The sequence below is a fragment of the Gambusia affinis genome, linkage group LG05, assembly GCF_019740435.1.
Source record: "Gambusia affinis linkage group LG05, SWU_Gaff_1.0, whole genome shotgun sequence".
In the NCBI taxonomy this organism is placed as follows: domain Eukaryota; kingdom Metazoa; phylum Chordata; class Actinopteri; order Cyprinodontiformes; family Poeciliidae; genus Gambusia; species Gambusia affinis.
In genome coordinates, this window is record NC_057872.1 from 2327634 (window position 1) to 2355232 (window position 27599).

General features: G+C 38.2%; 2 protein-coding genes across 3 annotated transcripts in view; both read left to right on the top strand.

The window, feature by feature from the left end:
* Positions 1-8881: 8881 nt before the first annotated feature.
* LOC122831502 (pituitary tumor-transforming gene 1 protein-interacting protein) lies at positions 8882-20308 on the top strand. Its single transcript, XM_044117725.1, has 7 exons — positions 8882-9170; positions 10113-10159; positions 11344-11452; positions 13147-13252; positions 14444-14509; positions 17413-17459; positions 18910-20308. Exons 1-7 carry the CDS (start codon positions 9044-9046, stop codon positions 18957-18959), a joined length of 552 nt encoding a protein of 183 aa, XP_043973660.1. The 5' UTR covers positions 8882-9043; the 3' UTR covers positions 18960-20308.
* A 2647-nt stretch (positions 20309-22955) lies between these two features.
* Positions 22956-27599, top strand: part of cdk14 (cyclin-dependent kinase 14) — a 162054-nt gene continuing 157410 nt past the window's right edge. The window contains exon 1 of one of the 2 annotated variants that reach the window (XM_044117729.1): positions 22956-23399. In XM_044117729.1, coding sequence (XP_043973664.1) covers positions 23306-23399 — 94 coding nt within the window. In that variant the 5' untranslated portion in view covers positions 22956-23305. The remainder of the gene's footprint in view (positions 23400-27599) is intronic. The other variant, XM_044117727.1, reaches the window with a different exon arrangement.

The following is a 27599-nucleotide window of genomic DNA, read 5'->3' on the forward strand; positions in this document are numbered from 1 at the left end:
GGAAGTGATCTTTGTTCTTCACAGACCAGCAACATATAAAATATTACCTCGCTGTTGCTTCCTGTGTTTACATTCTGTTTTTAATGAAGAGATGCCAAAAATGCCTACATGCATGTCTGCATTTCTGTATTAGTTTGGTACTTTTTTGTTTTTATGCACCTCAGTTAGAGAGGTGTGGGAAGTTACTGTATAAAATCGTCTCCTTTGAGCTTTACATCATGTTGTAATGTTACAAACATATCTGGAGTGTTGCTTTGATTATTTTGATCAAACCTTAAATCTCCAACGAAAACAATTTTGGAGGAAGCTTAAACGCTTTCTCTCACAAAGCTCTTGTTCAGAGCTGCAGTCTGCAGCTGAGCTTCCACCCCACAGAGCACCCCTCCCTCTCTCCGCTCCTCCAGACTAGCGGCAGCAGCAAACACCTGCTGGAACTGAGTGTCTGCTGAGGTCATCATAGGAGCACCTTCTCAGTCCAAAGCTCCTCAGAACAGTTGAAACCACCATAATGGATGGTTTCAACTTTCCGAACAGGAACACGACCTTCTTACAGAGACACAGACTCAATTCTAATTCGTACCTGTGTTATTAACGCATTGTTAAATTAGGCTGTTTTCACACCATTATTTATGTAAATAGCAACCAATTTATTCATTAAAAAGACACATTAAATTATTATGTATAAGATATAAAGTATATCATTAAAGTAACACAGACACTTTACTGTGCTGGTAAATGGCACTATGTGCCTGAAGAATACATAATGGTGACCCTTTATTTAACATTCTGTGTATTTGACTTTGTCATATAGGCATTAGATGTATCTCCTTAAGGAAATGTACATTAAGGAATTGTGCTTAAGTCCATACATATACACAGCCTCATACATTTGGATGTTGTGGTGCTCATGAATGAAAAGCTGCAGGTCTGCATATCCGTCACTAACATCCAGAACGAATGTCACTAAGTTAACCTCCCTGTTTAGTGCCAACTTGACTCTCTCTGTAGAAACCAAAGCAGATTCTCATTTTCTCTCAGCATATCAACACATATGCAACATCATGGCAATATTTGTGGGTTGCATGCACCGACCTGAGGGATTCATTTAAGCAGAACCCAATTATCTTAGCTTCTGTTTTGCTTTTTTTGGCTTATTGGCACTTGACAGCATTTAGCAACTTTGTGCATTTACCTGACCTTGCTGAGCCTCAAGCAAAGCTTGATGCTTTTAATCTGTTTCTGTTTTTTAACCTTGCCGACTTTGCTTCCTGGCTGGTGTTTATCCTCCACCAGGTTTCTGGTCCTGGCTTACCCAGAAACACAGAGTGGTTTTGCAAAACCTTTTGAATCTTGACTTTATTTGCATTCGGCAGCACACCAAAAATGGTAGCCCTGGCATTGGTCTTTATTTTTAAAGCTTGCTGAAGTGAAAACAGGGACTTTAACAGGGAAGTGGCTGTTGCTTTCTGCTCCTGTCAGACTGCTCTGCAGGATAGACGAATCAGTGAGAGTTAGGAGGCAGCTTCAAGTGGAGAAAACTTTGAGTGAGTCCATACTTGCTCTCTTTTTCTCCAACTTTCAACACATACATAACTGTGCGACGTCATACACACAGACATACACACACACGGTTACAAACACAGGTATATCCGTGCACACACACGCATACATATAGAGCTTTTTCCAACTGCACTCTCCTCATGTGTGAAATGAGCAAGGGTCTTATCTCTTGGAAACACACCACTGAGCCAGAGGAGAAGGGGAGAGAGGGAGACACACAGCGGGAGAGAGGGGAAAAAAGAAGGCTGCAGAGGAGAGGAGAAAGATTGAGAAAAAGGTGGGGGAGGTGTCACGTGGTGAGCATGCTGATGACTGGAAATATGAAAGTTTGCTGCAGACTCCTGAGGTCTAAAATGAGCCATAATCAACTCTATGTGTCTTTATGTGGCTGTGTATTAGCCTCTGCAAGACAATATTTCATATACAGTTCTGTTCTACTACAGAAAGGTTCACTGTTCTTAAGATGCTGCACTGTAGAAAAGTGTTTGCTCCCCTTCAGATTTGTTTTGTCAGATATGCAGATTCCAGACGAGCAAATTAATGTCAGAAGAAGATGGCATGTGGAAATACAAACTACTATTTGTATTTCATTCATCCATCCATCCAACCATCCTACCATCCAACCATCCATCCATCCATCCAACCATCCAACCATCCATCCATCGTCCAGACACTCTTGGGAGACAAAATTAATTTGTCCAAAAACAAAGTTGTCATCTACACAAGAATAAAATAAATAACCTAAACACATAAAATAAATTTAAAAAAAACACGCTATTTCAGAAACAGCACTAAAGTTCTATTTTTATTAAATCCTATTTTTTTCATGTGTGTAATGTGTAAAATGTGATGTTTGACTAATGTTGTGCATATTTTATGTTAATGAGGAAATGGTCTCATATGTTGTATAAATATTTTGTTGTTTTATTGCTTGGAAGATTAGTAACCACTTCGGTGGAAATTAATGGCGATCCTAATAAATAATGTTTCTTTGGAGGGTCACAGAAATGCAAATTCCTATCTTCAGTTTAAAAAAAAAAATTATCTTTATGACCCTGAAGACTCCTAGGAAAATATTCTCTGAACTGACGAGACAAGATCATTGTCAATGAATGAGGGACAGACTAATGTCTGAATCTTCATCTTGCACAGAACAGACAGGACGTTGACAAACAAATTTGTACCCATCTCTTTCTACTCTGCTTGACTTTAAGCCTCTGGTATGGTTTCAAACTGAAGAAGAAGAAGTTCTTGTCTTTACCTCAAGGTAACAGAAAGGGATGTTCTGCATGTTTCTATCCCACTGTGAAGAAGGTCTGTCCTTCCTGAATGCTGCACACTTTAGCAGAGCTGAAAGATATAAAAACGGGTTTAAACAGACTTTAAATTGAGACAAGGCACCCTACAGAGGGCTGTAATAAGGAAAATTAATTAAAGTGGGAACTAGGAGAGAGGGTGTATGATGCAGCGCCGGAGAATCCAGAAGGTAGACTGCAAAGAAACTGCACACAGCAGGACTTTGACTTTAAACAGATGAAGAAATAACAGTAAAGACTTTATTATTAAAAATTTCACCATGACTGTAAATGCCTCATATGTAGCCTGGAAATTGCAAAGAAAAGGAGGAAAATGGCAGTCTATTAAAAACGGTGGTTCAAAGATCAGCAAAGGAATAGCGATAAATCTCTATTCCTTGTAATTATGGGTGCCATTAGCTTAGCAAATTTGGTTGCAAAGGGAAATTATATCACCCCTGTGTATCATATCCACATGAACCCAGTATTCAGTGTAGGTTTTGTTCTCTCTGAATTGTTCTACAGGTCAACCTGAGCAAAGATTTCTAAGAAAAAAAAGGAAAAGAAAGAAAAACAGTAAAGCAGAATTTTAAGACATTAAATTATTCTACTGGTGCTAACATGGCCGCTTTGTTTCCAGATGATCAATTTTCTGCATGATTACAAAAGTCTGCTTTACTTTTGCAGGCTTCTTATGCCACCTTGTGACCAGCATAAGGAAATAAAGATTTTTTCTTAGTTGGCTGAATGTTTTGGGTTTTTTTCTATTTTTTAAGATAACCATTCTCAAGAAAACTGGATTATCAAATCCTCCTTCCTTCTCATTTACTACTCACCCTGCCCCAAACACCGTCTGTCCCCCTCCTTCAATTAGAACATCAAGCAAGTGCATACAGAAAACAGATGAATGCTCTGAATTATTTCATTTCATTGTGATGGTTCCTTGAAAAATGTCCCTTTTAAAGGTTGTTTTACAATCATAACTTCCCAGAATGAGTGTGGAGTCAGAACACACTGACCACACCATGACTGCTCAGGACAGTGAGACAGGATTAAGTGGTAGGGGTAAGGGATAAAATGTGATTTGGCCAATGGCATTTTATCCCTTTACTTCACCGCCGTCCAGCTAGCAGCATCAGCAGCGATACAATGCTGGAATCTAAGAAGAGCCCTTTTTTTATTAGATTATGGAACCTTTTATGAAATTCTGAAGAATGCAGTCATTTCCTGAAGCTGGTAGACAGCAGTAAACAACTTCTTATCAGAAAACAGATGAGTCATGATATGTTTCTGCTGTTTTTTTGTTTTTTTTTTTTCACCTTGGCAACTCCTGTACAGCAGCACTAATAAGGCTAATGTCATGTTCTCTCCACAAAGTGGGGCAAAAGATCCACTCCCAACAGCAGGTGCTGTCGATCTAAGATGAGATATTTTTAAAATAAAATAAAATGTATAAAAATAAAATTAAATTAATTAAAATAAAATAAAAACGATAAATACCCATAAGTGTTTTAACATTTTAGAGAGTATTGCACGTTAACTAGTATTTAATTTACTGTGTCAGCTAGCTGCTGACACTGTTCATTGTTAATTATTGTTTTCCAACTGGGTTGGGAAAATTTTGACTTTCTTACAAACTAATAATTAACTACTTTCTGTGTTTACACTGAAAGTAGTTAATTTTCAGGACAGAGACAGGCTATGACAGCTAAATCATTTACTAGGATTTGACTAGATCAGTGGGGTTTTTTGCCTTTGCTATAAAAAAGAATAAGAGAAGATAAAAGTAAACAACTGAATCAAGATTCTGTGTACAACAGATTGAGCAATACATCAGAAGACAACTTTTCTTTGAGATTCTCTGCAAAGTTTTTCAAAATAAACATCTATTATACTTAGCTCTAATAAAGGGGCCTGTTTAATGACGAATTATTCTTTATAATATTATATCGCATCCTTCAGTTACAAATCCTTCCACTGTTCTATATTTAGTTGTTCCAGTGACCACATTTGTGCTGACTGATGTCTTTATCAGACATGAGTCAGCAGCTTTATTCTCTTTCTCTTTCACCCTTCAGTGTTTAGTTCATTTTCTGAGCTAAAGTTATTCATGAGCAAAAACAACATCACCGATGGACAAAGTCTCCCATCCCATGCATGAAGCTGCTGCTGAACTGCAGAGCTCCTTCAGCGACACACTGCTGCATGCGTGCACAAAGGAGTGTTACAGCAGGTCCTTCCTCCCAGCAGCTGTCAGATTCTAGAACCATCACTGCTCCCAAGAAACTCTGTAAGTGTTCACATGCCTGCTATTATTTGCATAGTTTTTTAAATTGTTGTAATATTCTGTTTTTAATGCACAAATATGTATGTACATTTACTGTTTATTTATGTGCTAACTCAGTTGGACATTTCTTAGGAAAGAGTTTACTATTTTTTAATACAAGTACTATTTTCCTTTTTGTTATAATTTTTTCCTCACTGTACAGTTTCTTTTTTTATCATTTTCTGTTTTTATATTTCTTTATCTTTGTGTAAATCTGCATGCTTCAACTTGTGTGTCATTCAGCTGCAGCAACATATAAATTTCCCCTCTAAGGGACAAATGGTATTTCTATTCTACTCTAGTTTTAAAAACTCAACAGAGCTCAAACCAGAAGCATTTTACTGCCTCAGATCCATGAAATGCATCACTTCTCATATAAATTACAGTATAGTTGTTCCTCTGCAGAGGTATCTCCATCTTCTTGTGAAAATGTGCAAAAGTCTTTGCATACTTAAACATAACACAAAAAATAAAAAAAAACTCCCTGCTGACAGATTGATAGTGGATGCATAAACACTGCCACCTTCTGGTCAATTAATGTTTTCACTTGATTTTGGCTTTAGTATTTTGGCTTCAGTGCACAGTTAAAGCTGATAAATGTAATCTAACTTGATCAGGCATGACTTTTAAAGCTGTTATTTCTAGTTTAGAACTAAATGTTCGTAAATGTTAAAATTAAATATATCTTTACATACATTTTCAAAAGATCAAATAAAGATAAATTCCACAGTCAAATATTACTGACTGGAAGAAGGTGCTCATGATCCCACTCATTATCTTACAAGCTCATCCCTAGTGAGGTTATGAGGGGTCCTGGTTCCTATCTCCAGCACCTCTGATATGCCACATGAGTTTTTGCGTCAGCATCAGCTGACCAAAGACGCCACAAAGAAATCCTTCTTCAGCCTGACAACCCCTCACCGAAGGTGTCCATCAGCGGGTTCTAGGGTTGCCGCCACAGCAGGCACTGACAACCTTGCGGCCACAATGCTGATAAATCAAAATGTGGAATATTATCATTATTGAGTTATTTAAAGACTATATTGTGATATAATTTTTTGGCAATATCACCTATAGTGACAGCTTATAAGATCTTTTATACTACTTATTGTACGTGATATGGGAAAGCGTTTTCTTAAATATTTTGATATAGCATCCTGAAAAGGATAACAATTTAGTGATGTTGCAGCTTTCCACAGCTCTTTAGTGGAGCCAACCTGTGCTTGCTGTAGATGTCTGTACTAAAAACATTAGTCTTTTCATCAAAGTCTGCAATTTCCTCTATGATCTCCACTGACAGATAAGGCAATATTCTGATCATCTCTGTGGACTTCACAGGCCCAGAATTAATGTGCATGATGAATTTAACTTGTGAGCTGAGTTACTGAAATACACAATCTTTTCATAAACATTCTTATTTATTGAAAATGACTGTAGTTAAGGACTGCTAAAGTGATGCAAGTTGTCCCTGAAATTCTGATGCATAGAATCACAAATCAAAATCAAAACCTTCAGAGAGTAAACACAAAAACATGCTTTATCTGAAGCATTGTTCATTAAAATGTCACATTACTGATATACTAAAATTATAAATGATAGGTGCACTTAATGATATTGTATTAGTATTTGGCAAATACTTTTACATTTAATATTTTAAGTATTTTTAAAAGCCAGTACTTTCTTGCTTTTACTCAAGAAACAATGTTAATGTGGTACTTTTAGAGTACATTTTTGTCTATTTATTTGTACTTTTACGTTAGTACATTGTTTGAGTACTTTCTCCACCACTGGGTATGTCCCAACTACACAGCCTGTTTGCTGCTGGCTTGTTTGCAACCTGCTTCTGACTTCCCACTGGAATTTAAGTGTACTCTGAGCACTTTTGCAGTAAGTGTGAGATATTACTTTTATCTTAACTGTGTAAAATAACTGCATAGTTTTCTGCCTATGCTGCAGCTTGATAGGTGAATGTGATTATATATGTCAACTAATATTATATCTGTGAATGATATTCATTTTTGTATCCTTATTAATGTACCTGTGAATGTACAAGTGGAACTGTACTACATTATTTAATGTTTCAATGTGTTTCAAAACTTTTCAAATTTTTGCAGCAGTGAAATTATGCTAAAATGTTGAATAACTTAAATTCATTGATAAAGTCTTTGAATCACTTAAATTCTTTGAATAACATACTTTTGAGCTCCAAAAAACATGCATTTTGCTTATGCAACAGCAAACAGACAAAAAGCAGTCAAGCAAAAGGCTTTGTGTAAAGGAAAAGACACACACAAGTCAACTCAAACAGGCCAAATGTAAAACCATCTTCTTCTGTCCTTGACCTTTTTGCCTCTATCAGGTCTGTTCATCTGTAACACGGAAATCACATGTAGAAAAAAATTAGCATAAAGAATGGTGGAAAGGATGTAAAAGTAGCTTATATCTGAGCTACAATCCACCATCACTGTTTTTGTTTGCATCTGTCTCTGTGTTTCCAAATGCTCCTCCTGTAGAGTAAATGTGATTGTTAAAGCGCTCAAGCATCTCCTTGCTTGGAACAAAATCTTTGCAGCACAAATTTTGCCTCCTCATTCCATATTTTATGTGAATAATGCTGCTGAGTGTGTTCAGCCCCAAGACTGATACAGAAAAAAAAAAAAAAATGCTTTTTATGTTGAAATTAACTCTTGGAGAACATTAAGAGAATACCTCTTAATGTTTGAGATCTTCTCAGCAAAAGAAAGTGACATCATTTCATGCAGCCTGTATAGCTGTGGGATGTAATTTCACAAATTTAAAGGGAAAAAAAACCATAAGGCAACAAAGTTGACAAATATCCTCGGACACATATTTCTTAGAGAAAAATTGTGCTTTTAATTTATTTGCTGAAATATTGTTGCATAATTTACTGTTTGAGCAGGTTATGCAAATTCTATTTACAAGTTTCCGTAAGAGAAATATTGAAAACAATGGTTTTCCGTATTATTCCAAGATGGGGGAGAGGGGACATGACCAACTCTGTAAAACACTTTTAAATGTAATTATATCAATGTTATGAATTGTGATATATTTTGACCCATGCAAACAACCAAGACATTTTTAAGATTATTTCCTGGGAAGTCCTGAATGTTATTCCTGAATGTCAAAATTATGGAAAAAAAGCAAGACGGATACTGGAATACTTGATCAAACATACCTCCAGTAGAGGGAGGCTCGGCAACAACCCGCCACACAGTGCTGAAGTTGGACTCTGAATCAACTCTTTTTATTCAGGAATTATTCCCTGAGTTTTAAGATAATTTAAACCTCTTTAATACCCTCTACTTAACAGTGTTAAATTTATTGGACTGGTCAAACACTGACTGACCTATTTTACGGTACTTTCTAAAAGCACAGCTTCTAATCCAAAACAGCTATTTTAGAAACACAATAATTATTATTTCTATTTATTTTACATCAAACAAGATTAAACAAGGTCATAGAAAACTGAACAGTGTGTAAGTTGTGTTAAATGAATCTAGCATTGACTAGTTAGTGTTGCAAGTTTTCAAGATGGGGCTAAAAAATAATCAGTCTTTATATACAAAGGTGTTTACCAAATCAAATGAACTGCGGTCATCTTGAAAGTAGCATAAGTGTATTGTACATATATGGATTAGGCGTAATGCTGAAATACGGTGAAATGTCCTTTGCTCTCACGCAGAATCGGAAGCCAACTTCAGTGTCGTCAATTCAGGAAATGACGTTTTCCAAGTAAACAGAAACAGCAGAGACTAACAATCGTTGTTCACTGTCAACCAGTGGACAGTCAAGTGTTTTAAACGTAGCTCCCGTGTCCAGTCGTCTGGTTATTCCGTTCATTATGTCCATGTTACTACTGGGCAGAGCTACCACGACCTTTTCTATGTTGTCTGTTGTTGGGCTGCTGCTGCTGCTTGCTAGCTTTGTTAGCCAGGGCAAATGCCAAACAACTGCACCGCCACCACCCCGTAAGTTCCGACATTTTCTTTCTAAAGTTAGCTTTTACGTGCTGAATTTTTATTTCATGTTTATGAAAGCTTAACTTCAGTTTGGTGACGTTTCAGAGTAAATTAACTTTAGATATTTAGCTGGATTTAGAAACTACGCCACAGGTGAATGGCGTGTGTGGGTGTACACATTGATAGTCTGCTTCTGACCTTAAAGACTTTCTTTTTTTGGTCTAAAACTTCGTTTGGTGTTTTAGCTGTATTACTTGCTGTTTTTCCTTCAGAAGCTTTCGGATGATTCGGTGCCCTTGTGCTCTTTGAATGATTACTTTACACTCTTCACTCCGGGTTGTAACTAACTAGTTAAACATTTTAGTATTTCTTTTTGAAAGCCATTTTTTGATGAAATACTGGGTCTTCCTAAAGCATTCTTCTTACTGATGCTGCCTCCAGATGTGGCGAAATCTGTCCTTTATCCAACACTGTGAGATTTTCCAGGATTTGTGTTTATAAATTTATAATGTAATCCTCATCCCTTCCACTTCTGAAGCTATGAATGTCACGAAAAATATCAACGCAGCTTATTGAGATAAAGGAATCATAATAATTTATCTGGTTATTGTACTTTCTGGCACTGGAACAATAAAATCAGCTCATGTCCGTATGGAACCAACTGGGTCAAAGTTTTGTCAGGAATATTCTTCTATTCTGCAGTTTGAATTATTTCTTTTGATTAGATTAACACTGTGTTAGCAGGTTTTAGTACAGTTGCAATGTACTATTTTCATTTTATTGCCTTTTAATTGATTTAACCTGAATTACTTTATTTTTCTTGGCTTTTTATTTTGTTTTTGTTTTTAACCTAATTTCAGATTATCCCTTCAGTTTTGAGCATTCACACTGAATATTTGCTGTAAATGATATTTTTCTCGTCAAGTTTATTTTTCATCTCTTTTCATTCAGTATGTTCCATCAACAAGAACTGTGACAGCTGCGTTCCTCATGCTAAGGTGGGTGAAAAGACTTTATTGCTACTGTAAATCCAGACCTTTGCCCGCATAATTTATCCACTTCATAAATGACGGTTTTACTGTCCTTTGACCTTTCTCTTAAAATAATATCTTTCTTCAGTCTTGTTAATGATCTGTAAACTCTGATATTTGTGCACAATTATAGAAGCGCTACATCCTTACAAGTCTTGGTTTTCTTAAAATCTATATTCTTTTTTTTTGCAGATTCTTTCTATTTTTTATATTATAAAACAGATTTTTTAATGTGGCTGGTTTGATTTGGTTTTAATGATCTTGGTTTGGGAAGAAAATGTTATAATGTTCCCCCACTTACGGTAGTTTTATTTTTCTTTACTTTGTCCTCAGTCTGCAAACTACCAAAGTTTTAAATCATAATGAAACTTTCTGTGTTTAAAGCTAAGAATACACCATTGTTTACCCTCATGGGTTCTTTTTGAGCAATGCAGCAATTTTGAAGGATCTTCATCAGTTCCTGAACCAAAATGTCACCCAGTCTTTCTGTTGCTGATGTTTTCTGTGTTCATATGGTTCAGGGGGAAAAGTTCAAAGTTGAACTTTTCAAAGTTCAAAGTTGAACTTTTCAAAGTTCAAAGTTGAACTTTTCATGCTATTTTGTTAGCGTGAAATATTCAAAATATGTTTTCTGGATTTATTGAAAGTTTGGGTTTTCATCACTAATAATGATGCTGAATTTTTTTTCCTTACAATATTTCAATAAAAAAAATGTGGTTTCCTGTTTATGTCTTAGTCTTTGCTTAGTCAAATAATCAGCATGTTGTCATAGTAACATTTCCTTATGAAGAGCTTTTATCAGTATATTTGTTTGCACCACTCTGGTGTGTCAAGCCCCACTCGGGCGTCTCTGGTGTATCTGACTTTTTCTCTTAAGATAACATAGAAGATTATATCTTCTATGTTTGATCGATCAGAGAGATTAGTATTTACTTAAAATATAATTCTGTTACTTTATTTTACTATTTTTATTTTTGAGGCGGTATTTGACTCCAATGACATAAATAAAGAGCTCGGATCAAAGCATAATAACCCAGAATAACCTCCCGCTGGTTAACAGGTTCTTATTGTTTTATCATAACCCAGCAGACAGTGAGTGAACTGTAATAAAAGAAACTTCTGGGTCTGATGTTTTCATGTTGTCGCCACAGTGTCTCTGGTGTTTTGCCACCAACAACTGCACAGATTACCCCGTGACCTGGCTGTTGCCCCCAGCATCGCTGTGCCCGCTGTCTCAGGCCCGGTGGGGGGTGTGCTGGTGTGAGTTGGTCTTGTTGATCTCTCTCTCTGTTTACTTTTCACTTTCAGAAAAACACAGACTGCCTTCTCGAGGAAGAGGAAGTTGCTCTTATAGTTTGATTAAATTCAAGGTGGAATTATTTATTGCTGTGATTTAAACATATAACCAAACAAAACCCACCCTGACATATGGAACCTAAAATGCTTTTTAAGTAGACATGCCTGTTTAAAACAGGCAAATTCAAGGTTTCCCTTCTATGTTTTTATTTCCGGAGTGGGACATGTTTGTCAGAACTTTCTCTTCCTCTAACTGTGAATTGCTTCACTGTCTCTGACATATCTGTTGGCTCTATATCTTTCCCTAACTACAGTCTACATGCTTCCTCTTTATTTCTTTTTAAAAGTCCAACCCAGCTGCTTCATAGTTGTAAGTTGAAACTGGGTGCAGATCGGGGGTTCCCCATGTTCACTGAACTGAAGAGAGAAACTTCATCAGTTAAGTGTTTAGAACCTTTCCAACAGAGACATTTTTTCCCTCAGTCCATCTAAGTAAGACATTTACAGTCACAAATATTACCCGAGCTTTTGATAAAAACGACATCTCCTAATTTTTTATCAATGTATAAGACAGAAAATCTGTTGTCATTTTTAAAGTGCACCCATTTTTTACCTATTTTTAAAGAAAAACATAAAACATTTTCAAAAAGATGTCTACATTTCTTTATATGGGATGTTAATCTTTGGACATGGTAACCAACTTACTGGCGAGAAAAATAGACCTAAATAAATTTGCTGTTGTCCTGTTGTGTTAATAAAATGTAATTATTTTATTTAAAAAAAAACTTAAAAATATAGATAAACCCTCCATTTGTTGTTCATAAAACTTCAGTTGTTTTTATTTTATCATTTTTCGTCAAAGTTTTCCAGAGTCATTGTGAGAGGTCAGTTGTGATTGGAATAAATCCCATCAGCCTGGGTGACTGCAGATTCATCTTCCTGACTAACATCAAAACAGAGAAGTTAGATTAAATACAGACATGTGTGCAATTTAGCTACATGAGGACTATGTAGCTAAATTGTTTTCTAGCATGACTGCTACTGAAGTCCAGTATCTGTTCTGACTTCACACTTCTGTTCAAGATGAGAACTGACGTGTGTGTGATACACACCCCAGCAACTTGGTCTCCATCCGTGTGTTTTCAGACACACAGCAACTGATATTTTGTGAAATTAACCTTAGACTCTGTCAGAGTTGTTCATTGTTTTATCACTACTTCCTTATCTAGTGATGATATTAGCAAAGTTTTTATTATACATTTCATATTTAAACTTGTTTATTTCTGACTCACTTTTAGGACTTAATGTGAACCATGACGCTCCACAATGGCACAATTTATTTCAGTCTAACATTCACTTTGTATTTTCTGTAGTCTTCTGTTCAGCCACTGGTTAGGCTGCGGGGAGGGGGGACAATATGGAGTCATTATAGTCTCTGCCTGATAAGAGGCCCTTCTGAACTCTGTTTCACTGGAAACTGAAACTTAAGAGTTTCACTTTAGTGGGAAAAACCTGCAGTATTATGGGTAAACCAGCAGGTGGAGCTACAGCCAAACGTGTTGAGTGTCCTGCAGGATGTTTAATTTCTTGCTGAACCTTAAGGAGCTTTTGAACAGGAAAGTGTTTGATGCTAGCTTATTTGTGTGTGTGTGTCTCAGTGAACTTTGAAGCGCTGATCATCGCCCTGGCAGTGGTAGCCGGAACCATCCTGATCAGCATCAGCATCTGCTGCTGCTGCTGCTGCTGCAAGAGACGACGCTCAGGGTGAGGTCACATGACTGCATCATACTGTAACATCACAACAAGTCAAGATTCAAACCTCAAAACATCCACAGAACAAGCAAACTGGTCACTCCAACAAGAACAACTTGTGACGTTTCTTGTTAACAAGCTTGAGACTTTAGCTGGAGATATAATAAATAATTAAAGTTTATTATCAGTAAACAGACACATTATCTGTACAATTATTCCAACAGAAAGAGATTATCATTTTAAGCCAGTGTGTTTTGATATAGCAGGATAGTGAAGACATGATCACACCAGAACAAGCAAGATCTTATAATAGGATCATGTAGGTATTTAAATGTGTTGTCATTTCATAAAGATGAATATCTTTGTGTTTGGGCTTTGAAGTTTCTGATTGATGATTCACCAACACCAGCTCATTGATACAGTTTTACTGTCAACCGTGTGTGGCTGTGGGTCAGCTTCTAATACTTTGCCCCAAATACTACTATCTTCTTCTCTGGTCCTCTGCTAAACATTCCTGTTTACATGTTTTTCTGCAAACGCTGCTGGATTGTTTGCTATTTTCTCGTTGCTTTAATTAAAGAAACAGAAGTATGATCATACAGTAATTAACTATATTTTTTCCAATTTCTGCTAGAAAGAACTTTCTAGTTTTCTAGCAGAAAGAACCCTCCATCCTCTCAACTCCACAAAAATGAGCATCAAAGACGGTATCAAATATTTCTCATGGAGTCAGGATGAGATTAACAACAAAGAAGCTCCTGCATTCAGTCTCACACGGAGGCATTCACAAATCTGTAGGAACTGAACTGAATTTGGCTTTTAAGTTTGTGTGTATGTGTCTGTGTGTGTGGGTGTGTGGTGCTCAGTCATTGTGCTGCAGTGAAAATAAAACCATCCCATCAGTCAGTCAGCCGTCTGCTGACCTGTCAGTCACTGACAGAACTGTTAGTAGGAATCAAACCTTCCTGGAATTCCACTATCTTACTTTTCTTCTCACTTCTGCTTCACTTAGTTTTTACTTTTGTATTTCAATGTGTTCAGCATCAGTAACAGTGTAATTAAGTTTGGAACTTCCTTGTTGCTGCTGCTGGTTTATTAGAATAAAGTGAGCAAAACTGCCCATATACCTCCAGTAAACTGAAAGCGTTTTGTTATTTGCTGAGCTGTGATGTGCAGTGATTCTCATGTTTCTTTTATGTGAAGGCCTGACAGAGATGAGGAGAGATTTGCCAGGAGGAGAGAGGAGATCAGACAGCGCGCTGAGGAACGGTAAGAACTTCCCTCCAGGCCTCTGAAGAAACATCCGGAGCACATCAGAACAGGCTTCATGTGACAGCTGTCCTGGTCCTGTCAGAACTGATGCTGGGTCAGATCAGTGCTTTTTATTAGAAACTTAATGATGTCTCGGTTCAGAACTTACAGAAAGCTTAGTGTGGTCCCTCCCTCTCTTCTTTCGGTCCTTCATTTCTTCTCTCCCTCCAACATGTTCTTCTTCAAACACAATATTTAAGGATAGAGAACTGAGAATTCTGAAAATTAAAGGATAGATTTTCTTCTTGTGGGAGGAGCACAAAAACCTCATAAAACACATTAAGAGATTAAATCGTTTTGTTTATGGAATAAGTTTTGAATTCCCAAGAATATTTTCAAACACAAAGATGTAGAAGTATTATGTGGGTTACCACTGCTGCCTTACGTGACTAAAAGGTTTCCAGTGGCAGAGCAGAAAATCTGTTATGGAGCTGATGAATCTCAATAAGAGTGTTTGTCAGCAGAATATTATTTCAGCCAGCTACAGGTAAAACTGTGAGCTGCACAATTGCTTTTTCATATTTAAGCTTTAAAAAGGATGTGGAGATTTAGTCGTGTTCGGACCACATGTAGACCCAGCAGCATCCAGTAGAACTGCCTCTTCTATGTTCTATATTCTACGTTCAGGAACCAGCAGCTGGTGTCTGGCTCCGACCAGCCCCAGAGGAGTTCAGTGCTCCTCCAGTTGGATTGTTTAGTGTCAGCAGCTGCTGCTGGTCATGTGCTCAGGTCCAGAGGACTACTTCCTGTCCAGGGCTGTCCTCTCATAGAGCAGACACTCTGAGGAACAGATAAGTTAGTTCTACTCTGGACTGCAAGAACGAGAGCAAAGATCTATCATACTTCACAACAACTCAAGCCTTAGTAGATATGCCCACAGCAACTAATTATTAACAGAGTTTTGTTGCCCTGGGAGACCAACGTCTCTGTTGTGGATCAGGTCCTGGGCTTTAAAGAGACAGTGCTGTAATAAGCTGATCACATCTCTGGATAACTCGTGGAGATGGAGGTCATGCTCTGGAGGAACCAGGACTTCTAATACACTGCTGCTTCATGCAGCCACTTCCATTCAGGGCTCTGATGCTGCTGATCAACTCACTATTACTTCCTTCTGAAAGTTTTACTTAAAAGCTAAACAAGTGGCAGAACCTTCAGATAAGTTCTCATTGAAATTCAGTTTCTGTAATAAAAAATAGTCTAAAACTAAAGTTCAGTAATGGGTGGAACACCAGACTACCTCAGACGTGTGACCGGTCCAGCTCCAGTCTGCTCCTCTTCCTGTTTGAAGTATAAGTTCACTTCACTTCAGAGAAACTTTATTAATCCCAGAGGGAAATTAAATATTATTGTAACTCAGGCAAGTTTCTTCAAAGAGTCCTAGAAGCTGCTGGCTGTGGCCAGGAAAACTATCCTGTAACAGTCTGTATTACAGTTGTACCGAAGAAGCCTCTGACTGAAGAAACTGAGGAAGCTTGAGGTTATTCTTGATGTTCTTCAGTTTCCTTCCATCCCTTTTCTAAAATCACAGCAGCTGTTAGAGAAACATAGACAACCTCAGAGGATCCTGAGTTCAGATAACTTTACAAACAAAATAAGAGCAAACCTTTTGAAGGAGAAAATGTTAGGCTCAGGACTAAAAACTGACTGATGCACATGTCAGGCAGGTTTGACTTTCTTTAATCAATTTATAGGCAAATTGCAATCTCTAGAATTGAACCGCTCTTGGTGGGAGCATTTAGTTTCCCTTTGGGATAAAAACAAAAAAACAAATTCTGAACTGAATTGAAATGAATCCCAAACAGAGTTGACTTTTATAGACTTCATTTTATAGAAAATACTTCCAACAATCAGGGCTGTTTTGACCCCTTTTTCTAGAGAATTTATGTTAACTGTTAACCATTCAAATCAAAATCAAATCAAACTTTATTTGTATAGCACATTTCAGCAGCAAGGCATTTCAAAGTGCTTTACATCAAATCAAACACAAAAATACAATGCAACATAGAATCGACAATAAAAACAATATCAAGTCAGATTCCATCAATAAATTTGCAATTGATTACGTTTCAAATACAACTCTAAACAGGTGGGTTTTTAGTTGAGATTCAAAGGAAGTCAGTGTTTCAGCTGTTTTACAGTTTTCTGGAAGTTTGTTCCAGATTTTTGGTGCATAGATGCTAAATGCCGCTTCTCCTCGTTTGGTTCTGGATCTGGGGATGCAGAACAGACCAGAACCAGAAGACCTGAGAGTTCTGGAAGGTTGATACAACAGCAGCAGTTCTTTAATGTATTGTGATGCTAAACCATTCAGTGATTTATAAACTAACAACAGTATTTTAAAGTCTATTCTTTGAGCGACAGGGAGCCAGTGGAGGGACTTTAAAGCTGGTGTTATGTGCTCTATCTTCCTGGTTTTAGTGAGAACGAGAGCAGCAGCATTCTGGATCATTGAGACTACAAACCTGTAAGACTCTCAGCCTTTAGCATAAGGAAGGAACTTCTCAGTTACACAAACTGCAGCTGAGGTCTGGATCAGACTTTTATTGTGTACTTCCCTTTACCTCTGCTTTCACTTCCAACTTGTAGAAGGAAGCCATGTTTATGTGGCAGAAGTGCCAAGGCTCACTTCCGTACAAGTTGGTCTTTCTGTCTGCCTGTCAATGCACCAAGGTTCTAGAAAACATTGTTTAAATCCTTTACTGAGTGTGCAGATGTGGCAGGAGTTTGTTCTTTCAGGCTTTGGCCCAGTCAGTACAAACAGATGCAGTATAGACCGGTTTAGATTTTAGTCAGACATGATTGGTTGAGTCTGGCCTGACGATCAGGATGACCTTTCTGTTTTCTCTGGTTGTCTCCTACAGGAAGGTGGAGAGACAGTCAAAACACGATGAGATCCGGAGAAAGTATGGTGCGTATTTATGTTTGAATGTTTCACATTTCCCCACTAACAAAGAACAAGAGAGTTCTGTCATTTTCATGGTGGCCATAGATGAAACCAGACATGTACATACACTGAATATAGAGACACAGACACAATTTTTTATATTGAAGTCTGAAGGTAAATCAGACCAAACATTACTTGTTTTAGCTTAGTTCAAATTACCAAACTCTTTTCTATTTGTTAAATGCCAGAAAACTTGGACATAACATTTTTTAGACTTTTTTGTAGCTCTACTCAAATTCAAAAGTTTCCAGTTTACTGAATACATTTACCCAGTATCATTGATATTTGCCTTTATTCTGCCCCCACCAAAATGTTGAGTTAGAGTCTGAGATTCCTCAAGCTGCTCTCTCTGTAGTGAGTCTATTTTGAAACTATGGTGTAATCCAAAGCATCCAGGGATTTTGAAAGAGACGTATAGAATATGTGGTGATAATGCACAATAGGAAATGACATCTGACTGTGTTCATTAGAAAAGGCTCTGTGTAACTTACTGTTAAAAGGTGAGAACACATGAATTATATACATCAGATCAATATATTGATCCGTTTAAATAGATGGGTGTAAAAATGCTGGTCCTCAGTGAGAGCTGAGTGTCTGTGTGTGCACTAAGACAGGAGAGTGACTGATGTCCAGGCTCTTTGGCCTCCTGCCTTCAACACTAGTAGTCAGTCTGGAGAGGAGGACACTTCCTGTGTCCTAACAGTTCAACCTACAGATTATTACAGGGATTATCAGACTGAAGCAGAATGTAGGATTTTACCAGTGTGTGTGTGTGTATGTGTGTGTGTAAAGTGGCTCAGCTAATGCAGCATTAGCCCAGTGAACAGTCCAGTCATGTTTGGTCACATGACAATCACAAGCTTTACTGCTTTTTTTTGACAAAGTATTGGAAAATTATGAAGGTTTCAAGTCTTCAGCAATTTTTTCCCAAGAAGTATACAATCTGAAAAGTGTGGAGTGCATTTTTATTCACTGACATTACAGCTGCAACTCTTTGGTAGTCATATGACCAAAACTATCTTAAAGCTGCAGTAATTTTCAGTAGACTCTTCTGTGAGGTGTAGCAGTCCCATGCTGCTGCCTCTGTCACTTCTTCACCAATTCATACTATAGTTGAAATCCACAAATATTTGAAGCCCTCTCTAAAAACTCTGAAAACCACCTTTTAGTATTTCAAACACCAAATCTACCTATGTTAGATCCAATGGATCAGTTCTAGTAGAAATAATTGAACCTAATAAAAAAGTTAAATATTGTAATAACAGTATATTTATGGCTGTAGTTCAGGACAGCTGTGTCCAGTAAAACTCCATTCCATGTGTCTACACTGACGAAGCCTCAGAGAACAGGTAGGAACATGTATCAGAAATTGACCTGACTTGACCTCCGCTGTTGTTCTGCTGTCTCTGTGCAGGCCTGATGGGGGACTCGGACCACCCATACAGCAAGTTTGAGAACGAGTAAAGCAGCTGAGCTGGAAGGACTGAGCTGCTCTCACGTTATCACTTTTAGCTTGAATCTCTGCCTTTTTGTCTCCTGATGTTAACTCTGCAGACCACAGCTGGACACACCCACCCAGATCCAGGCCCAGTCTCCACTTCCTCCTGTTTACCAAACACACCTGACTGACTGACTGACTGACTGACTGACTGACTGACTGACTGACTGACTGACTGACTGACTGACTGACTGACTGACTGACTGACTGACTGACTGACTGACTGACTGACTGACTGACTGACTGACTGGGTTCTCTTTAGTCTTGGATGAATGTGAAGCCTGTTTTAAATTTTTTTCCTAATTCCATGTGTTCAGAAATGTTTTCTCTTTTTAGATATCCTACTTTCACATTAGTCTTTTTGCACTTTGTACTTGAAGGAAATTTCTAAATTACACAATTATGGTTCCATCATTGACGTGTTCACATAAAGAAAGGTTGTGTAAAGAAAAAAGTGTTTTATTTGTTCTGTTTTGTGACTAGTTGGCACAGTAGAAGTCTGACACTGCTAATCTTCTCCTGCCTCCTCTTAGTACATCCGTTAGCATCATCCAGATCAAGTTTGCTTCTGAAAAATGTTGGCATGAATTCTAAAGCTTACAATGACATATGAAAAATGTCATTATTGATTCATGTTTCAGTTATCATTGCTGATTACAGGTACAGCTCAGAAAATTTCAATATTTTGGAAAAGTACAATATTGTTTGTCATTTACATTTAGAAATATAAACTCATCAAATAGATTTATAAGACATGGGGTAATATGCTAAGCTTTTATTCTGTGGAAAATTAGAATATTAACACCAATTTCTTAAAAATACATTTTTAGCATCTAAATATTATGTAATGTCTATATTATAACATAATCAAGGGGAGCACAACAGAATGATGGTTTCACAGGGAGGACGGCAGCCTTGAGAGAATTTTTCTGCAGCATTTGGCACCTGAACACACTGCCAAAAGTACTAATACCTGGTTCAGTTTCAGAAAGAGGAGGTGTTTTCAAAGAGACAGAGGCCCAATTCCAAGGCGTTAAATTATGTCAAATTTATTGTAAGTCATATTTGGAAGATATGACAGTTTTATAACAACTAAACTTAACATTGGTACTTGATTATTCTATAAAATGTCAATGTGTTCTTGGAAAACATGTGATACTGTCCCTTTAAATCCAGACAGCATTAATGAAACTTGTATTTGTTTGATCCTCAGTCATTTATATTGTGTGCTTGTGTGACTTTGTAAACTCGGCCTCAGCTCCTGGCAGACAACAAGTATCCCCACAGGATGGCTAAAAGCCTGGGATGGAGGTAGGTCTGCAGTAGAACACAGAAGCATCAACCCCCAGACCTCAGCAGACTACTAAAACCACCAACCCAGAACCAAGAAGGGAAAGACTGTGTTATACAGTTGGAGTCACAGTAAGAACCACAGTTTACCACGGAGTGCTTCTGTCTTTAAGAGAGCATCCTGAAGTTGGGGGTTAGGGTACTTGGTACTCCCAACCTGCTGGGCAGATAATGAGCTCCCATGGTGAATGGAACACAGAGGGGCTTTGGGAAGGATAGCACAGTACCATCCCACCTAGTGAACAGCGCTAACTCTTGGGTATGACTTTCACCAGTTAGCTTTATGGAACCACAGCTGAATTGGTCCAAACTATTTTGGTTCAAGCAATGCAAGAGTTCCAATTTGATGTCTAATCCACAGATGAAATAACAGCCAGTGGATTACTATTGCTGTAAAATCAATGATGACACAAGTGATTGTCTATTGTTGCTATGTTGTCATCCAGGAGGAGTGAATGCTACAAGTCAATGACTCCATGCAATCTGCTGGGTTTCCTTAGACAGAAAACTGTTTAAACTACTTTAAATAATAAACTAAGCTTCATGTACTGTGATGAACAGAAAAGCCTGTTGGTTGATGAGTAGTGAATGAACTCTTTTTCTTTTTAGTTTTATTGGTGATTGGCAAACCAACTTAAGGCGCAAGTACCACTGTCTACCAAAATGTAGTGTAGATGTCAAGGTCATTGTACTCGGTTGTGGGGAAAGAGATAAAAGGGAACAGGTGAATAGTGAGGATGGTCCATTTCTTAGTTCTGCTGTTGCTTGGCTGAGCACTAGGAGAGAGGCTGCTGTTTTATTGACCAGCGCTGCTGGCTTTGAAGAAAGTTAAGTAGGGAGCTGTTCCTATGAAAGGAGAGGCTGTTTGCTTCTCAAAGACAGTTAGGGGCTGAGGGTTACATGTTCTAGATCTGATCAAGGTGTGTTATACAGTTGGAGTCACAGTTCGAACCACAGTGTAACCAGAGTGCTTCTGTCTTTAAGAGAGCATCCTGAAGCCAGGGGTGTGTCCATCCAACCAAGGGGGTTTCCTGTATCCAGACCCTGCAGTTTGGTGGTTCTTGTCAGCAGCTAAGTGTCCTTTATAAAATGTCAACTGTTTTGTTTGTATCAGTTGAATGTTTTTATGGGACAAGTTTGATAATCTGGTAATTATGGGGCAGTGGTGATGGTGGTAGGAGTTCATCTTGTAACCAATGGGTTTCTCGTTTGAACCATGTTTCTGTTTGGTCAGAACACTTCACCCATTTTATATGATGCTGGTGGTTACTGGTCAGAGGGCCCGGTGGCGACTGTGCAGCGGTTCCTCTGAGTTGCAGTGGTCTGCAGTTCCAGTTAGTCTTGGATGTCTGTTTTTTGTGGTTCCTCTTAACAAGATTTTAAGTAGTATAAATAAAGAAATATTTTGTATAAAGTTGAACAATTCCTGTGCATTATTCCCTGCCTAGTTCTCATTACAGCACTGTTTGGTAACTAGGATGGAATGTATCTCTGACTGAATTGAGCTGACTGTCTTGTAAAGTAGGCTACCTCCAAATGACATTTGTTGTGAATAGGCACTAAATAAGTAAACAGAACTGAATTGTAAGAAAAACTAATTGCATATTGGCTCAAACATCACCACACCAATTGTAAAGCACGGTGGTGGAGAGCTCATCATTCAGACTGGTTTTGCAGCCATGGGATCTCTGCACCTTGTGGTCATGACCATGAGGTCATGACCACAAATATATATCGATATTTGGTAAATATATATTGATATATATTTACTTAAGACTGATTCAACTAGCCATAAACTACAATAAGCTAAAGTATGATAAAGAGACACCAACAAAAGCATAGAGTTGTGCCTTCATTATGTTTCAGAATGCAGATGTGCTGTTGCTGTACATCCTGTAGCCGCCTAATTAACAGCTACAAAACTAAGGAGCAATTCAGACTAATAAAGCGACGTAAATGTCTCCATTCTCCCCGAGCTGCAGTGGAAGTCATTAAAAAGCCGCTTGCATTCCTCACAGTCTTCAACTGAGACATGTTGGGATGCACATCCAACTGAGCTGCACCGCTGCCGTGTTTGACTGCAGCACACACACGCACACACACACCCACACACGCGTGCACAATCAGTTTAGAGATGGGAGCTCACACAAAGACATGACAGGAGCTCCTGTTCTGGACTGCAGCTTTATATTATTGATGCGGGCTCTGGACTGCTCGCTCTGCTCTTTTTAATCCATCCACTCCACTGGAAGTCCTGACAGGGAAACATAATGTTATTGTGGGCATGATCTGCTTCAGCAGCAGTGGACGGAGGAGAAAATGCAGAATAATATCAAGAAGCAATAAAAACAATCTGGGATGTGTTAGATTGTGTGTAAAATGACCCAGTCCAGTAAAGGGCAGTAACCTGGTCCAGTCCTCCTCCTGCAACACATTGCGGGGCGGCGCCGCTTTCTGACGGGCGGTCCCTGGGACAAACCGAAGCCCTCATCTTCGTGGGACTCCTCCAATCCCCGCATCTAGGGCGGGGTCCTGGAAAGAGAAAGAGAAGGAGAAAGAGAGAGAGAGAGAGAGAGAGAAAATTCCCCCTCTCCATCCACCCCCAAAAAATATGACATCTAGATTGCGGCGAAGCTGGCAGCGACTGGGACACAGAGAGAGGGGAAAGAAGTGAAATCTGGAGAGGAGGCTTTTCCAGGAGCTCAACCCAGAACAAGCGCTTCGGAGCCTCCAGACTCTGGAGACTTTTTTCTTTGTCTCTCTTTCTCCTTCTTCTTAGAAATGTAGTTGTATATTTGAAAAAAGAAAAGCCCAGCCTCACTAGTTGATGAGAGAGGTTCTGAGCCGCTAAGGCTCCGTTTTGCAGAGCTCCGCAGCGCGCCGCAGCTGCTTTTGCACAGTCGAACATCAGCAACTGTTTCCCCGCTCCAAACCGCAGCCGCCCCGCTGCCTTGGTCCCGAAATGTGCGACCTGATGCCGGCCTCCCAGCCCGCTGAGAAGATAGGCAAGATGAAAAAGTTGAGGAGAACTTTGTCGGAGAGTTTCAGAAGTATCGGTGAGTAACGGGACTTTTCCCCCCTCCACCGTTTTTTCCATCAGCACTTTTGGGCCAGAACCAGAATGGTTGTGAAATGCCTCCAGAAGCAACAGCAGAGGGGATCTCTGCTCTCAGCTTAGCTTTTAACACAGTCTCCATGGTTTCTAGTCCTAGTAACGCTCTAAATATCCCCATGACACTATTCAGATTTTACATTTTACTCTAATCTGTTTAACCTACTTCCGGCAGTCGCTTTGGGGAACAGAAAACCACAGTGTCTCATGTGAGAAAGTGATCATCCGAGAGTCCAATCTGGTTCTGCTCTAACCCAGCAGGTCTGAGCCCAGACTATTATTACTGATCACTTCATTGATCAGTAATAATAAAAGTAATAAAGATAGTTGCAGGTTCAGTGTTTCCAGAGACATTGACATAGAAAAAATTTTCAAAAACTTCTTTCCAACAGGAATATGTTTCTTTCTGTCACTGGAAACACAAATAAAATCCTTCAAGCTGTTGCACTTAGATTCTGTTGACAAACCCAAAAGAATGACAGTTTCAGTTGGGGTCCTTTTTGAAAGGGAGTACCAAGATTTTTAAGAACTGTTTTGCCCACATTACAACAGATGATATTCTCTTTTTTTATTGGAGAATAAAATCTCATATTCACTCTTATAGATGTAAGTTTTTATGTATTTGCTATTTATTTGGTACATTGGTTGAGCTACTATGTTTTAAAATTATATTTAAATATTTGGTATTAAAACAATTCAGTCTGAATCTTCTATTATTATAATAATTATTATTATTGGTATTATTAATGAACTGGTTGCCTCATTTGTTGCTTTTCAAAATTATAGAATTTAGATTTGTTAGTATTTAGTGCTTGTTTTGTCAAAACATCGCAATGGTAATGATATTATAAACTAATGATTATTTTAGTGATCAGTTACTCTATGGATTATTCTGATGACAATTTTTAAAATGGGCTCCTTCTGCAGATAAACCTTAAATTAAAAGATGAAAATAAACCAATAATTCAATATCTGTTTTAAATAATGAAATAAACATTTTTCATCCATCCATCCATTCATTTTCTGTTCACCCTTCACCCTAATGGGGTCGGGAGGGTTCCTGGTGCCTATCTCCAGCTACGTTCCGGGCGAGAGGCGGGGTTTACCGTGGACAGGTCGCCAGTCTGTCGCAGGAAATAAACATTTTATTGGGTAAAATTTAATCCTTTATTTCAAATATGATCATATGAAATAAAGGATTTGGGATTAACAGATTCATTATTGTACAGCTGAAGGGGCTTAATGGGACTTTTTTTCATTCTTTTCTCTTTTTTTTCACAGAATTTGAACCAGTAGAAGCTAAAACTGCCATTTAAAGAGTTCTGATTTACAGAAAAAGAAGTTTTAAATTTTTTTTTATCTTGATTAAAAATGTATATATTAATACAGTTTTGACTTGAATCCTGCCCTGAGTGTGATGTCTTTTCAACAAATGTACTAAATTAGTTCAATAATTGATTCATCCCAGTTAATCATCTCAGCCCTAAAAAGTATTGCTTTGGATAAGGGAGCCGAAAGTAAACAAGTTAGTATTTCTGATTTTTCTGTAGTTTACATGTTTTTGCTGTGCCCCTTTTTTTTCACTGACAGCCATATCTTATTTTAAACTATTTTAAGAAACTGAAAGAATAAAAGAACTCAAACTACCGTAGATCTTGTCTGGGAACTGATTGGAGGCGATTCTTGTTGCAGAACAGACAGAGGAGGGTCATCAAGGGTCCAGGTTGGGTTTGTCTGATGACACTTTGAAATTCCTTCAATGATTTAATTTGGGGTGAAATATGCAAATCCCTTCCAATCCTTCTTTAAACCACCTCCTGTTTTTTAAATGGGTCATTGATTTTCTCACACATTAGTGGAGATCCACGTCTCCTCAAAGACATACTCTTTCACAGATCCAAATAGAAACAGCTGCTGTGTGTATTTAATGTAACAGTGTTCTGATTTACTTTAATATGCCTTGCATGATCAGAAAACTACAAGATTATTAAAATCTGATCTTTTTAAAAGAGTGAAAATATGTTGAATCTAGTGTTCTACAAACTCCTCTTGCTTTTCAGGAGTTCCATTGCTTTTACTAAATGCAGTTGTTTTAGGTGTTTGCTTTGTTCAGCATTTTTATGCAGTAAAAACAAAATAAATAAGGTTTCTGCTCCTTCTGGTGTCTGAAATTGGATCATTTTCAGCTTGCTTAGTATCTCAGAATGACCGGCTGGCTGGAAACTCAAAAACCTAATAATTTTCCAGTTAGTGAATGCCCAGAACTGAGCACTACCAGGTGGCACTGACCATAGTCAAAGAATACACAGAAATGTAGTAATGTAAGAAGTGGGAATGAACAATATATTGGCACTAACATCGGTATCGGTTTGATAAATAAAACTGGGCTGATATTAACAACTGATATTTATTTCCAACTTGTTGTTTCTTTGGTTGGTTATGTGACATTGATAATGATGCAGCAAAGGATTGTTGGTAGTTTAGTGAAGCATAGAAGCAGTGAAGAAGCCAGCAGTGGTCGTGTTTTTTTTTTTTTTTTCAATGTGTCAATAGGGCAGTGAAATATTTATACTATACCACTATACATAATATGGGTTTTCAATCACAACAGCAACATTAATATCAGATACTGACACCGGCCAAAATGTTAATGTCAGGGACCATTTTGAGTTTTTCTGTCAACCCTGTTACAGTTTTTCTATTTTCTTGAATGGTTGCTTTGCAAATTTTCCACAGTAAATGAACCCAACCCATCTCTCTATGATCAGTTTTAATTTGATGGAATTTTATTTAGATGCCCAAAGATAATGAACAAAAACAAGTCCGATATTCCAGCCATATTTTTTGTGTATGCATCAGTCTTTCTTCTTTGTCTTGAGCATTTTTCTGTAACTTTCTTGCGTCACTCCAGACAGGGCTAAAAGTTACTTCAGCATTTTTTGGCTTTTTGTTTGTATGACTGAAGACGTTTTTTCTGGAAACAATGATGTAATAAGGAAGATATTTTTTTGAAAAAGCACACAGCAATAAATTAGAATATCCATTATGATGAGGCTCTTTTATCAGATTAAAAGTAACTTTTGAACATAACCTTTAAGCAGGTAATAATCATACCTTTCATTAAACCCACAGGGTTTTATTGGTTGAAATAATACATCATTGCTTGTTGAAATGGTATGTGCAAATAGCAGAAGTCTTGCCTACAAGGAGCAGATCTTCAGCAAATCACAGGGGCCCAAAAGGGCAAAAGTCACTGTTTCATGTGAGAGAAAACTGCCCCTAAGAGGAAGCTGGGCAGTAAAGCACCAGGAGAAACAGAAACAAAGGGATCCATCATGGATCAGGACTGATGGCGTGTTTGCGTCGTGACTGGAACAAGGCCGGTGTTTCTTTCGATAAATCGGAACTTGCTGCAGATTAAGAGCAGCAAATGTTTTTGATTTTGCTGAGTTGACGAAGAGCTGGTGCAATATTTATGAAGGTTTGCTCGTAATTTGTTTGTTCTTGGCCTGTTGTGTGTTTTCTTAAGCAGTCACACTCAGACCCGTCTCTCCTCTCTGCCAGCAGTCATTCTCCTTAAATTGTGAGGACAAAGACAAATGTGGAGGTTGCTTTAATATCAGCGATGCAACCTGAAAAAAGGAACATCAGATCTGATATTTCCTTACAAGGATAAGACTGTGTCTTCCTGGAGGACGTATACAGCCTCTAAGATCAGAAATGAACAGGAGTGAGTCTGGGTCAATGTTGCAAAAGAAAGAAAGATTGGCATTGACTTTTTCTGTGTGCTGATGCACGGCTCTTATTGGTTATCTTTCCTCCCATCTAGATCAACACGTCTGAGCATCGATCGGCCGCTTCCTCCTCTCCACGGATGCTTTAACAAAGAATGCGAGCCGTATTGTTTATGTGTTTGTTACATGGCTGATCTGACTGGTCCCAGTGGACCGGCCGGTACCGATCACTGAACTGAAGCTCTGTACAGCAAAATGCAAGGTGGATGTTTTAACTGCAGCAGCCTCCCTTCATCTACTTAATGAAGGGAAAGGGGAGAATGTTGTTTTAAGCATCATGGATGTTCTGAGGTGCCCTGACAGGGAGATGACTTTCTCTCACTTTCTGAGCTGTCAGCTGGAATCCTGGC